We start from the raw sequence: 13,286 nt of genomic DNA, 5'->3' as shown, positions 1-13,286 counted from the left end.
GCATGCAATTCATTTTGCCATCCGAGGGCTTCTTGGCAGCGAATTTTCTGCTGCAATGCGAGGCATGGCAGCAGTGCTTCAGGCCGGCTCACATTTCAAACGGGTGGCTCATTTGGCGCGGCTTTTTGCAAGTCCTTCTAGAAATAATGTCGAGGGTGGTAATATTTGAATGCTGTCTCCAGGGGCTCTTGGTTTACCCCCCCTACCTTCACCGCACAGAGACAGACGATGCACCAATCAGAGGGTGGCACCAGCAGCAGCCGCACTTGCTTATCGTTTTTTTCATTTCGTGGTCAAGGTGTCCGTTTACCTGCACCGACATTCACTGATAAGCATGATTGGCAGACGTATAGCTAATTTGGCACTCACGGGTCTTTTAGAGGTTTGATCACTGCTTCCTCTCATCAGACAATGCTGAACTTCTAATCTAAACCCACTGTGTAAAATGACACTGTGTCTGAAAACCCCCCACTCTCTCTCACACACACACAATTCTGTTCATCCACGGCAAAGAGACTCCCCGGGCTCGGTCCAGGGGGTGGTCTGCCCGGTTTACTGGGGAGAAGTGTCAGAGTCTGACAGCAGCTGTCACAGTCACTTGTTAGTTGGGACAGTTAACCCTTGATGGCACAGTTGTCAGTCAAAGCAGTCACAGCTCATTTTGCACAACAGGGGTGGTGACACGTTGAACCTCATTCAACTGCTGACACAAGGCTGTTCGGGGGTGTGAACACTGAAGGGCACCTGTATCTCTGCCAGCTGTCCCCGTACAGGTGCACTGTCACACATTTAGTCCATTTTTCACTGAAACAAAGTCTTTCATCGTGTGTGCGTTTCAAGGTATACCTTGTGGAAGTCTTCTTTCTTTTTTGCAAAAGCATGTGAGTCAAGTGAATTTTGAGACTCTAAATTGCCCTGGGGTTTGGAGTGAGATGGATTGGTGCACAGTCCACAGCGTTTCCCTGTGATTAATGAATATGTGCTTGATATGTTATACCTTTGAAAATCTTCTGAACTCAGCTGCTGAGCAGAGGCTTGCTGGTACCTGCTAGGTAAGTTGCCACATATTTTAATGAACGTATTTTGTCAGTATTCCTTTCATGAGACAGTAAATGGGATGGGGTAGAGTTTGTAAACTGTATGCTTTTTGGCATGCACCCAAGGTCAAAAGCAAAATTCACATTTACACCAAGGCAAAGAAAGGTCACGTTTCTACACAGAGCACACAGAAATTTCAGTCAGTATATTTTCCTGGGACTAAAAGATTTCTACAGATAATTATTTTCAGCACTTCCACTGCTTTCAACAGACCAAAAAACATCAAGCAAATTAATCCGCTGACCTATAAACCTTTGCGTACTGACCTCCAATCAGAGCCTTACTGGACAACTTCTCAATAAAGTAATGAATTTTTGTGAGAAAATGTACAGCTTTTGCTAGATTTGCATCAAGCATCCCCGATACTTGTTTAGGATTCCTAAAACAGGAGGTTTTTGGACTTTACTGACCCTATTTTTGCCTGAAAACCAAAACTGCATTTCAGTCCGGATGGGCACAAATGGGGCTGCACAGGGGCCCACTGGTTCGCTCGCAGCTAGAAGATCCATGCTCCACGTCCCAGAATCTTTCTTCAGTTTGCATGCTCTTACTCTGCATGTGTGGGTTTTCCCCAGGTACTCCGGCTTCCTCCCACAGTCCAAAAACATGGTGAGGTTAATTGGTAATTCTAAATTGTCCATAGGTGTGAATGTGATTGTTTGTTTCTATATGTAGCCCTGTGATAGACTGGTGACATGTCCAGGTGTCCCTTGCCTTCGCCCTTAGTCAGCTGGGATAGGCTCCAGCCCCTCCGCAATCCTAATGAGGATTAAGCGGTATAGAGATAATGACTGGATGGATGGGCAGAAATAGAGACTTCACATCTCTGTCACATGAACCTTTTCCTGGGGGTGGACAATATTGTCTGTCCTGCTCTAATATTGCCCAACATTTGCTGTCAAACTATAGTTTTTGACACCATGAATGCCTTAAACCCATGTATCACTAACAGTTCCACCTCATCAAATGAAAAAAATGTCTGGTCCCACTTTTTTGCCATTGTTGTTAGGCCATTGTGCTTAGCTTTCCTATGAACTAGGAAAACAAACACAATAATCAACCTTTCCTAAGGTACATGAATGGCCACCCACGTGTTATATTTTCAGGTGTGGTAAAAGAGAACTTGATAAGAACTGAAACCTAGTTAATTGTTCCATTGCAACATCAGTGTTCAGCAGCGATGCCAGGCCTCCACCATCTTGAACTGAGGGCAAATATTAAATCCATCAAACTTCTGGAAGAACTCAATGAATTGACTCAATGAAAAGTAAAATTATTTCTGTCCTTTTGCCACATTTGCATACATTACTGTTTAAAAGTTTGGGGTCACTTAGAAATGTCCTCATTTATGAAAGGAAAACAGTTTTTTACAATGAAGATAACATTAAATTAATCAGTGATACAGTTGAGACAGACTCATGTTTAATAGAATATCTATGTAGGAGTACAGAGGCCCATTTCTAGTACACTGTAAAATGTAATAAGTTGACTTTACTTAAAAAAAGTCAGGAAACCGATTGCCTCAAAATTCCCAAGTAAAGTAGATAATTCATTTTAAGTTGTTAAAGCTGAAAATAACTGTGTTTAGACAACTCAGATAATGTCAGTAAACCTGAGTGAAGTTAACTAAAAATCATTAGTTAGGTTAACTATAAAATATAAATTCAGACAAGTCATACAGTGCCAGTAAATTTGAGTAAAGTTAACTCAAAATCATTAGATAGTTTCACTATAAAATGTCAATTTTGTCTACTTAAATTCATGAGTTATGTAAATTAAGCAGTACTCGTAAACTATAAGTTAACTTTACAAGTTTAAGCATTCACCTTACTAGCAAAATATCAGGAAACCGATTGCCTTGATATGTTCAAGTAAGATGAACTTAAAGTGATAAGCTATAGAAACAAAGAAAGACAACAGTTTGAATGGAAACAAAGTTTAATAATTTAACTTTTTTGTTCAGAACACACTTTACATACAGGGGTTCTTAAAGTGCAGTCTACAATGGCAACCCACTGAGTAAAGGTGACATGAAATGCATGCTTCCAGTAAAACTTTGAGAATTCCTGCTTAAATATCTCTGTTGACTATAGTGTGAACTACAGATAAACTCAGTAGTCAATTGCAGGGTCTAACATTTATCTTAACATCAATAAAGTGAACAGCAGACATTGCTCAACTGTTTACAATCCACCTATTATTTCAACTGAATGTGCAACTGTAATTCTTATGTTTGAGCCAGCTCCCGCTAAAAACTGCTAAGAGCTTTCTGATTTTAATTCTTAGTGGTTGAGTTTAGAACTGCAGCAGAGCTTGACTTACAAAATATATTAAGTCAGAGAGAACTTGCTCCAGAACCTGGTAATCAATATCACCACGATCATTTCAGCATCAACACAAAAGGAAAAACAAAAGCTAAAAGGAAAGTAGGTGTTCATTTTTCTCCTCATGAACATAAAAAACATTCAGTAGTCTAAAATGGGTGATGAGGTTCCTTCCCACAAAAAAGGCTCAAACAAGAAAAAAATATCACTTTTCCAATAAGGGTAAAGGCATCAATGTGACCCAAGATGTCAAGTCACATTCACATCATGATTACATTCACTCATTGCATCAGAAGATTTTTGAGTGATTGTATTTTTGGTTTTAGGGATTTATGTCCAAGTGAGAGAAGCACCCTTTGAATGAAGTCAAAGGTGTACTTCAGTTGTTGAGGGTACTCCAAATTCAGGGCGTAAGTAAGTCCAAAGAGCAAGCACATGGCATGTGGAAGATTTTCAAGGTCATCCATCACAATTCTTCCTTCCAAAATGATTGCGGTACCTGAAGTCTGAAGGTGCAGTGAGTCAAGGGAGAGCTGTTCGTCCTCAGGAACAGTGGTCAGGATTCCAATGGGGGTGTGAGATATGCCTGGGTCATCGCAGTCCTAACAGCAATAGCAGAAATACAGCCACAATTACATATCAGATGTTATCTTGAATTTCTACGGCAGAAAACACAAGACAGCCACTAAAAGTAAGTGATATTCTGATATTAGAGGCTGTGTGGAGGTAAAATAACTTAACCTAAAGCTATCAAAGTAACATAAGGAGAATTAAATAGAGTGGACATCCTGTGGTGTGGAATAAAAATTTAGTAGTATAGACGACTTACAAAGCATGTCATGAAGAAGTCTGTGTTCTCATCTCCAAGGATGACAGGAAGGCCACGGAGGACAGCTGTTCGCTTCGCAGTAACATCTGTACTCTGGGGGGAAAAAAACAAAACAAAAAACAATCATATCAAACACACATCACTTCTGTGGTTAAGGACAATCAATTAATACCTCTGCATACACAATGGGGTTGCATTTTTTGTTCCCCACATGATAAAAAATGAATTTTTTTGTATCCGTGAAACTTACCTCTGGTGTGACTTGTTGCAGATAAGTCTTAAGTTTCTGGCCAACACTTCCCCCCTTGGTCTTGAAGATCTCAAAGAAGCGAGGAGTGTATTTGTCAAGTTCTTTGAAGAATTCTGTATTCAGGTTTTTGCTTGACAAGCGACAGAACTCTGCCAGAATCTAAAGGAAAAGTATGACAAGTTATTATTCAAGATGTAGCCATATTTCACCTACATTAAAGAATAACAAAAAATAGAAATCTGTATCTAATCTTTGGAGGCCAGTACAATACTGTTTCTGCCCATGTGATTAAGTGTTTTGTTACTATATGATGAGACACTTCAGCACTCAGATTTACAGTGATCAATTTCTTAAATCATGAAGTCAACCTCCACTCAAAAACATTTTTCTTAGTGTTCCTATTGAAGTTGAATATTTGGGCTTCACTGTGCAGTTTGACAATGAAAGGTGGATTCTGCATTCAACTGCAGAAAAAAATAGGGATTTCAACGAGAAGTAGTAGATATAATTTTAAGGATTTTATCAAGATAACTTTTGTGGAAAAAAAGTAAAGAATTTATGTACATCTTAAAACATGTTTGGAAGGAATCTTTAACATCTTAGGACTACTTTTCACTTGTAGGACATTGAAGCTAATTCCGTAAGTTAATCAAAGATAAGACAAAGAACTAAAAAAAAACAAACAACTAACGCATAAAAGAGAGGAAGAGTGTTCAATTACCTGACACTCTGTAAAGAGTGCTGGCCACCTTTCCATTGTGTCTTTCACTGGAGGCTCCAAGTTCACCAACTCTTGTCTTCTCAAGGCAAAAGTCGAGTCCATGTTTTTGGTTATCAGAGCAGCAGGTGGACGACGTTTCTTCATCTCTTCTACAAGTTCCTTTCGTTTGAACTCCATACTGGTCTCATCTTCACCATCAGGGAAATTGGGTAGAAAATTGATTTCAAACCGTTTGGGTCTTTTGATGCCTCTCTGAGGAGCTTGGCCTTTTCTTTTCCCTTGATTTACAGTCACATCTGTACATCCAGCTCGTCGCAGTTTGGTGCGATAGTTTCCCATTTTGAACTTGATGCTATTTTTCCAGCTGTTGCATCCATTGACAGAGCCTGGTTCAGTGAGGCATGGATGTTTTTGAATCAGTGCAGTTGCAACATCATTGAATTCTTGATCGCAGGGATATGCCTTGAAGCTGTAAATTGCCTCAGCAAGTTTTTCAAGTATCTCATGCTTCATGTCCCTGGATACCTGTAGATACGTCTTGTCTCTCATATACAGAAGATTCCCTTGGCGTAATCTGTACTCGATGTCCACAGGAAAATAAGGAATGTCAAAAGTGTCTGGCCATGGAGAGCGAGTAAGAGATGACCGACTTTCAGGGGAGGAAAAAGAGAGGATCTCGGTGTCATCGGTGCTGGCTGTGCTGGCTATGCTTGATGTGGGGGCTGGAACCAGTGCGATTATCTTTAGGGTGGATTTGTCAGGCAGGTCAGTAATGTCAGTGAGGTTGACGAAGGCATTGTTAAAATCAGGATCCTCATACTGGAGGGAGAATTTGTACAGAAGACCCAGCTTCTCCTCAAGCTGTTCAACAAGTGAGTCAAGTGTCTGTGGTTTCCCAGAGAGTGTAATTTTCCTGATGTCATTGTCATGGACAATTATCCTTAGTTTCATCTCCTTTGTTGGCTGTGATTCTATAGGAAAAAAATAAGTTCAGTTACCTCATGACACTTGACATAAAAATCTTCACCATCCAATCAGCACAAAATATAATGTCTAAGGGTAACAAATGTTCTGCCCCTGATTCTGTAGGCTGCCAGAGGAAAAGGGTCATTCAGATCAGAGAGCATGCTGACTGACATCGAGGACACATGACTGCAAAGCTCATAAGAACGCAGATGCTCATTATACCATGATGTCATATGTTTGCACAGAAGCAAAATATCACTGTTAATGACAAGGATGTTGTGAATTTGCCTAAATTCAGGTAGGCATGAACAAGCACCAATAGACACAATCATATCTGGACTGTATTTGATGCCATCAACACTCACAGATGATGCTACAAGGACAGTGTTCTGAGATGCATACCTCTGTTTCAACAAGTTCTGAATATTCTCGGGTAAAGATGAAACTAAAGAAAGTGTCACCTTGTCCATTTGGATGGATGGCTTGAAAAATGAGGAGTCTACATGGTATGCCATCATTCTCTGATGCCGGACAGCCAGAGTTTGTGGGACGTTTTTGAAGTTCTTTGTGTTGTGAATGACTTGTTTGAAGAATTTATGTTTTCCCTCAAAGCGCATTGTCCACATATGTCTGAGCGGCCCATACATCCTTATCAACTGTGGATAATGTTCCACAAAGTGGTGCTTTGGGCGCAATGTGAAGTGAGGGAATACTGTTAAAAGTAAACCTCTGTGCTCTGAGATCTTGGCATCAAGGAAGTCAAGAGAATCTTCTGTTAGTCTGAATGATGCTGACAGTTCTACGATGTCCTTCAAAAGCATTAAAATTTCCCATGTTGGATCATTCTCTGGGACATCAAAACCAATCATGAGTGGAAGAAGTCTTGTGAGTGCCCAGTTTTCATGGCCGTTACCGCCAATTGTACCTCTAGAGGCAAATGTGGCTGGGATAACCTGAGGCTGATCAGTCCTGTCAGTGAATTTGTAAGGAAAATGTTTGATGACTTTGTTCAAGGACTCAAGGGTGATGTACTTCTTGGAGATCAAGTCATTAATGCACAGAGACATCTCAACAGGGATAATACCTTCCAAGAGGTCATGCATTATGTCAGGTGGAAAGCCTTTGACAGTGTGGAAATGTTCAAGATTGTCGCTTAAAACACAAGGGCCTTTCACACCATACTCTTTCACCAGATTTGGATTTTCTAACACTTCAGAAACTTGCCTGTCATGATCCTGCCTGGTTCTGTACTCATATGCTCCTGATCGGACCTCTCTCTGCTGGATGTCACTCCTCTTCACCATGCAAAATCGACAGGGGTGCTGCACTGTGAAACTCTCCTGAAAACCAGCCAAAGAATGAGCACCTAAGTTATCGGCTGACACATAGAGCACAGTTCCTTTCACACACTCGCCTAACTGCTCAACATAGACACCGTGTTTTTCAAGAGTGACCAGATCATGAAGAAGTGGATGAAGGACAGCTGCATAGCCATGCTGTTTGATTGCACTTGCTCTGCACAATATTGCTAGCTGAATAGAGTGGAGACAGGAGCAATGTTTTGAGGGAAGATTGGCAAGAACCCAATAAATACCACACAGTTTGTGTTTTTTTTTGGAAGTGCCCAGAGGATTGGCTATCTCAAATTCATCAATGTAAAGGCCAAGTGCAATCCTTAAGGTCTCAGTCTTAAAAAAATCATTCCTGCGATAGTGAGTGCCATCTCTATAAGTGTTAAATCCATCAACGGTGCACTCATGTGTGAGAATTTTATCTAGAACATCAGCTCTGTTTAATAGTTTTTGTAACATTTTCAGAATTGGCACATAAGAGAGTGATTGTAAGTCTTTTTCAAGTTTGTATTCAACTGGCATGACCATAGGAAATTCCCTCTGAAAGTAGGAGGCTCTTTTATTAGCTGTGGACAGTGACTGGCCAGCATCAGTCATTTTCAATAACAGGTTATTCTCTTTGACAGCATTCACAATCTTTCTCACAACTGAATCGTCACTGACACCATGTTCACTGAGAATTTGCTGAATGGCATTATGCAAAAGGGGCTCTGAGAGAAGAACAAGCTGGTTTAGCTGTTGAATTACCTCCTGTACTGCCATGTCAGATACATGCAAGATCGCCTGCAGTTTAAGAAAGAGTGAGGCTAAATTATGCTCCAGTTGATGCTGTAAGTGATCCAAATTTTCAATTTTCGCTTCTTCCTCACTTGAAAAATCCTCAACTTCTTGTACATCTTGTTCCACATCTGGATCTGAATTGTGAGGTGTACTGCTCAAGGCAATGTCAGGTTTCAACCGCTTCTGACTGGGAAGCCGATGCTCTTTACATTTATGAGCATTAAATGTTGAGTAGACGTTGCTCTCAAAAATGCAGCTTTCATATGGACATTTCACAGTTTCCTTATTTTTAAGATGTTGGCGCAAATGGGAAAAAAAAGTCAGTTCTGTGCAGGGTTCTTCAAAATTGCAAAGAGGACAATGGAATATCACAGGGATTTCATCAGCTCCACTCATCTGCCCATCATGTACTTCATGGGAGTGATTTCTTGTTAGATGCACTTTTAGGGCATTAAATGACTTGAATGAACACAGACAATCTGTGTGGAGGCATGGAATTGGACTAGTCCTGGCATAGCTTCCATGTTTTAAGCGGTAGTGTTTGAATAATTGAGCCCTCTTTTCAGAAGAAAACAAGCAGTACTTACACTTCCAATGCATAGCTAGGTTTCAGTCTTCAGAAATGAAAGCCTACAAAAGAAACAACAAAATCAGTCAGTTAAACTGTTACATATGTGACCAGTTTAAAAAGGGACAACAGTAAACTAAAAGCATCTCTACCAAGTTAAAAAGGAGCAATGGACAACGACAAACTCATTCTTTGTTGAAGAGTGACCCTGAAAGATCAGCAGAGTTGCTTTTTCAACCGTTAATAAGCACGCTGAAGCTCCAGTTATCTGTTTGCATCGCGTAACGTTACATGAAGGGTTGGTTGACTTTAGCTTGCAAATGCTAACATTAATCTTTACGTTAACGTTAGCTCACGTTTGATATAAACGCGGCATTGTGAGGACCGACTCGAGCAACAACAAAACGCCACTAAATAAACTTCAGAATTTCGGCTTGAAAGTCCCAGCCACGGCTAAATCAATAACACAAAGTTCACCTCCAAACTTGAACTAACGAATAAATGACATTACAAATAAAAACGACAATGCATTTGCAATCAATAAAACCAGTTAAACTTACCGTGACAATATGCAGGAGTAGTACGTCTCTTCCCGCTTGAGATTTGACCGCCTGATTCAAAACATGGCAACTGCGCATGTGCACTCAACGAGAAATGCCGAATGGTGCCGAAAGCTGCCGAGTTTCTCCAGGTTGAGCAGACGCTTCTTGCTCACTCATACTTCAAAGTATAGGTAACTTGCTGCTGACAAGTTTGTTTACTTGCCTCAGTAGAAAGTTGTCTTTACTAGGTTTAAGTGAGGAGACTCAACAGAGTAAGCTGAAATAAGTTAAGGTCACTTTATATTTTAAGTATGATATACAATTACATTTTACAGTGTACCCTTCCATCCTTTCCTACCTGTGTTCTTATGCTACATTGTGTTAGCTAATTATGTTGAAAGGCTAACTGATGGTTAGAAAATCCTTGTGTAATTATGTTAGCATATGAATGAAAGTTTGAGTTTTCATGGAAAACACGAAATTGTCTGATAACCCCAAATTTTTAAACGGTAGCGTCTAAATTTTAGCGATCACAAAGCCGATCACTATGATTGAACTATTGTGCTGCAGTGCACTATGGGAGTTTGGAGCATTAGGGGGTTTAAATGTTGTTATTGTGGTTATTATTATTATGGAATTATTGTCAGTTCTTGATTGATTGATCATATTTTCTTTTCCAAAGTCAGTCAGTGCATAAACGAAGACACAAACACGGCACAGAAATCATGGAAAACTGTAAAAACATTTCCAACTTCTGCAGAAGATTGTGTTTTCAGACAAAGAACATGCTGTTTTTAGTGAATCAACCTGTTTGAAATATTGCTATCTTCACCTAAAGTAGCTTTTCTTTGAGCTTGGAGCATTTTTTTAAGGATCATCTTCAAAACTGAATCTTTCCAAAGGTTTTATTATGCAGCATGTTTTCCAGACTTTTGGTAATTTATCACTGAAGAGAGCAGATATACAGATTCATCTTATCCAACACTTTAAGGAGATTAAGACATTAAAAACAATATTCAGTTGCTATTTTCATATTTACTCCTGCAAAAAAAAAAAATCAACATTTCCTGATAGAAGTAGATGCATAAACTAGCCCACTTTATCCTACAGGGGCTTGCACAAACCTTTAGCTTGTCTTGTTTGTTTGATCAGGAATATTTCCCTCTAAATCGCACAGCAAACCTCTCTGCAGTGTAACGAGCTCTCTTCAGATCAAACCTGATTCCTGCTAACCAGGTCATCAAGCAGATGTTCCCTGTGTACACCCAGGCTGAGGTCATACCTCGGGAGAGAAGGAGGCCTGTACATCTGGAGCTGGCTGGAGCATTGTAAGCGATAGCCATCATGACATCACCTCTTCCTGGTTTGGCCTCCGAAGACAGATCTGCAGGGCAAAAATAGAGCGCTCCTCAAACAAAGCTGTTGACTGATTGTTCACAGCAAAAAAGGATGACTCTGGTGGATAAACCACAAGGATTTATGAGGTCAAATGTCACTGAGTACAGAGAAGAGCTGTAAAAGCATAACGAGATTCTGTTAAATCAGTTGAATGCTGAATGGACTGAATGTGCAACACAAAGGAGCAGATTTGTTTATGACTGCTCAGTTGTTGAAGGTGTCTGAGGAAGATTAGGTTGTTTTATCTTACAGTATGTTACACCTGCAAGGTTATCTGTGTGCCCTAGTTTATGGGGCCTTGGGTTATTTCCAGCATTTCAACAATAATACAAGTTGTCGATTTTGCAGATAAAGATAGAAAAAGAGTCTTTATTTACATTCAATCTGCAGACAAGTGAAGGGTGTAGTGCTTACTGGTAGTTACAGTGCATTGCTCTGTTGGAACCTGGCTTGCATGTGGGTGTTGCTTTGACATTTTACCACCCTCCTAAACACTGCTGCAGACCGAGCACACCCTCCAATGGAAGCAGCAGGTCAACGTGTTCTAATAGATTACAAAAACCACTCAGGTTTGCCTCAGGGAAGACACAGGAAAGAAAGCCATGTGCTTTGATGTGGCCTTCAAACTTCTCAGATCCCAATCCATTTGAACATCCATGGGAAAACAAGATTTATAGAAGCACCACCCTGCAACCCATGAAGCCCCCAAAGGATCTGCAGCTAATGTTCTGATACCAGACACCTCCAGAGATCCTTAAAAACCTGCACAATATTAGGCAGGTGGATTTAATGTTGTGTCTAGCTGGTGTACAGTATTTATTATTTCTGTTGTCTTGTTAGCATGCTAGTAATGTTTTGGTAAGGATGGTAATGGCATTGTGTCAGCTGGTCGTTCTGTGACTATTGAATGGACTGTCAGTGATTTTAAACAGATATTCTTGGTCTCTAGAGGATGAGTTGGAACAACTTTTGTGATATGCTCTTCATCTATAGTCGAATTTTCATTTTATTGAATTCTTTAAATACAAAATGCTTGTAAATAAATCTAATCACATTCAGCTTCCATCCTTCCTGCTGCTCTTATAGTTTGCAACCAACACTTCTCACAGGAAAACTGTCATGCATCTTTTTGGTATAATATGAAGTGAATTATGAATTATGAATATTTTGCACTTTATTAACCTTGTGCACTATCTATTTTCCTGCCTACACACAAACATATGCTATTTCCTTTGTCTTTGTATCCAATCTGTGCAATAATCAGTACTTTCTATTTATCAAAAATCTGAAATACCACTGACATGTGCAATTACGGTATTTTTTTTAGAATTTAGTACTTGTGTATATTTTGGTCTGTTTTTATTTTATACTTCATTCCTTAAATGTTTGCACTGTCTTTGCTGCTTTAATGCTGCAAATTTGCCCACTGTGGGATTAATAAAGGCTTATCTTATCTTATCTTATCTTATCTTATCTTATCTTATCTTATCTTATCTTATCTTATCTTATCTTATCTTATCATTTTTATCATGCATGAACCTGGCAAACATTATGTCTTCTGAACATTAGCACGATAGCATTGCCGTTGTGCGCATGCTAACTTAATATTTTAGGGAAAAGATTCGCATCTAAAACATACTCATGAAAAAAGTTTGGGGTGAACTCCAAATATAGCTTCTGTTCATCCAGTTTTTATTTAAATAAACAGCAGTCCTTGGGTGAGTGTCAGCATTTGCATGTTAATCAGGCAATTTCATATTAGTAAGTGGTATTTTGGAGCTTTCGAAAAAAATCTCAGTCATAATTACAATAATGCAGCAGAAACAAAGCCTCACAGTCCTGCAGACTTTAAGTTTTGTTAACTTTGATGCATCCTGTATGCTTTGTTAGAAACTGAGTGTTGGTAGACTTTGCTAAGTGAGAGTGTTTGCACCTTATGATTTATTTGTAAGCTTGTTTGAACGCGTGTTTGTTGAATTATTTGGTTAAATTCAATTCGTGGCTGTACAAGAGAACAAGAAGAGCAATAATTCTGCCTGAGAAGCTCACAGAGAAAAGAGGAGTGGAGAACAATAGGACATTTAGTTTGTCTGAGCGGATGGCGAGCAGGCCTGTAATCTTCTCCAGCAGCATGACACCATGTGAAATGAATTTTTACGCCGCCGCATTGCAACTGCTTCCACAAATCACTTGCTCAAAATATAATTGGATTTTAAACTGTCTGCGAAGGCGACTGACACTTACTGGAAACTACAGCAGGTGAAGGAGCAACAAATGAACTGAAGAATACACATGGTCAACGGGGGGATTCGCTCCTCTTTTTCTCTCTGGGACAGAAACTGTACCCAGACACTGAGATGATGTCACCATTAATTGATCCCTGTGGTTACAGCTGTCACGTGACCGGGACAGATGTGTGTGTTTGCGTGTTTAATAGGGACAGGAGGGGGGTTGTGAT

General features: G+C 39.8%; 1 protein-coding gene across 2 annotated transcripts; it reads right to left on the bottom strand.

The window, feature by feature from the left end:
• Window positions 1–2,571: 2,571 nt before the first annotated feature.
• LOC127533335 (sterile alpha motif domain-containing protein 3-like) lies at window positions 2,572–9,744 on the bottom strand. Of its 2 annotated transcripts, XM_051946018.1 has the most exons (7): window positions 9,449–9,744; window positions 8,908–8,950; window positions 7,413–7,528; window positions 5,223–6,193; window positions 4,502–4,660; window positions 4,252–4,344; window positions 2,572–4,024 (listed from the first exon to the last, which is right to left on the bottom strand). In XM_051946018.1, the coding sequence occupies exons 3-7, from the start codon at window positions 7,441–7,443 to the stop codon at window positions 3,704–3,706; spliced, it is 1,575 nt and encodes a 524-aa protein (XP_051801978.1). In that variant the 5' UTR covers window positions 7,444–7,528; window positions 8,908–8,950; window positions 9,449–9,744; the 3' UTR covers window positions 2,572–3,703. The 2 variants fall into 2 exon arrangements, with proteins under 2 accessions (XP_051801978.1, XP_051801979.1); XM_051946019.1 differs by lacking the exon at window positions 7,413–7,528.
• Between the last annotated feature and the right edge of the window lie 3,542 nt (window positions 9,745–13,286).

Source organism: Acanthochromis polyacanthus, chromosome 3 (genome assembly GCF_021347895.1).
Source record: "Acanthochromis polyacanthus isolate Apoly-LR-REF ecotype Palm Island chromosome 3, KAUST_Apoly_ChrSc, whole genome shotgun sequence".
NCBI lineage: Eukaryota > Metazoa > Chordata > Actinopteri > Pomacentridae > Acanthochromis > Acanthochromis polyacanthus.
Note: the sequence above shows the minus strand (reverse complement) of the source record. Positions and strands in the feature narration are given on the sequence as shown.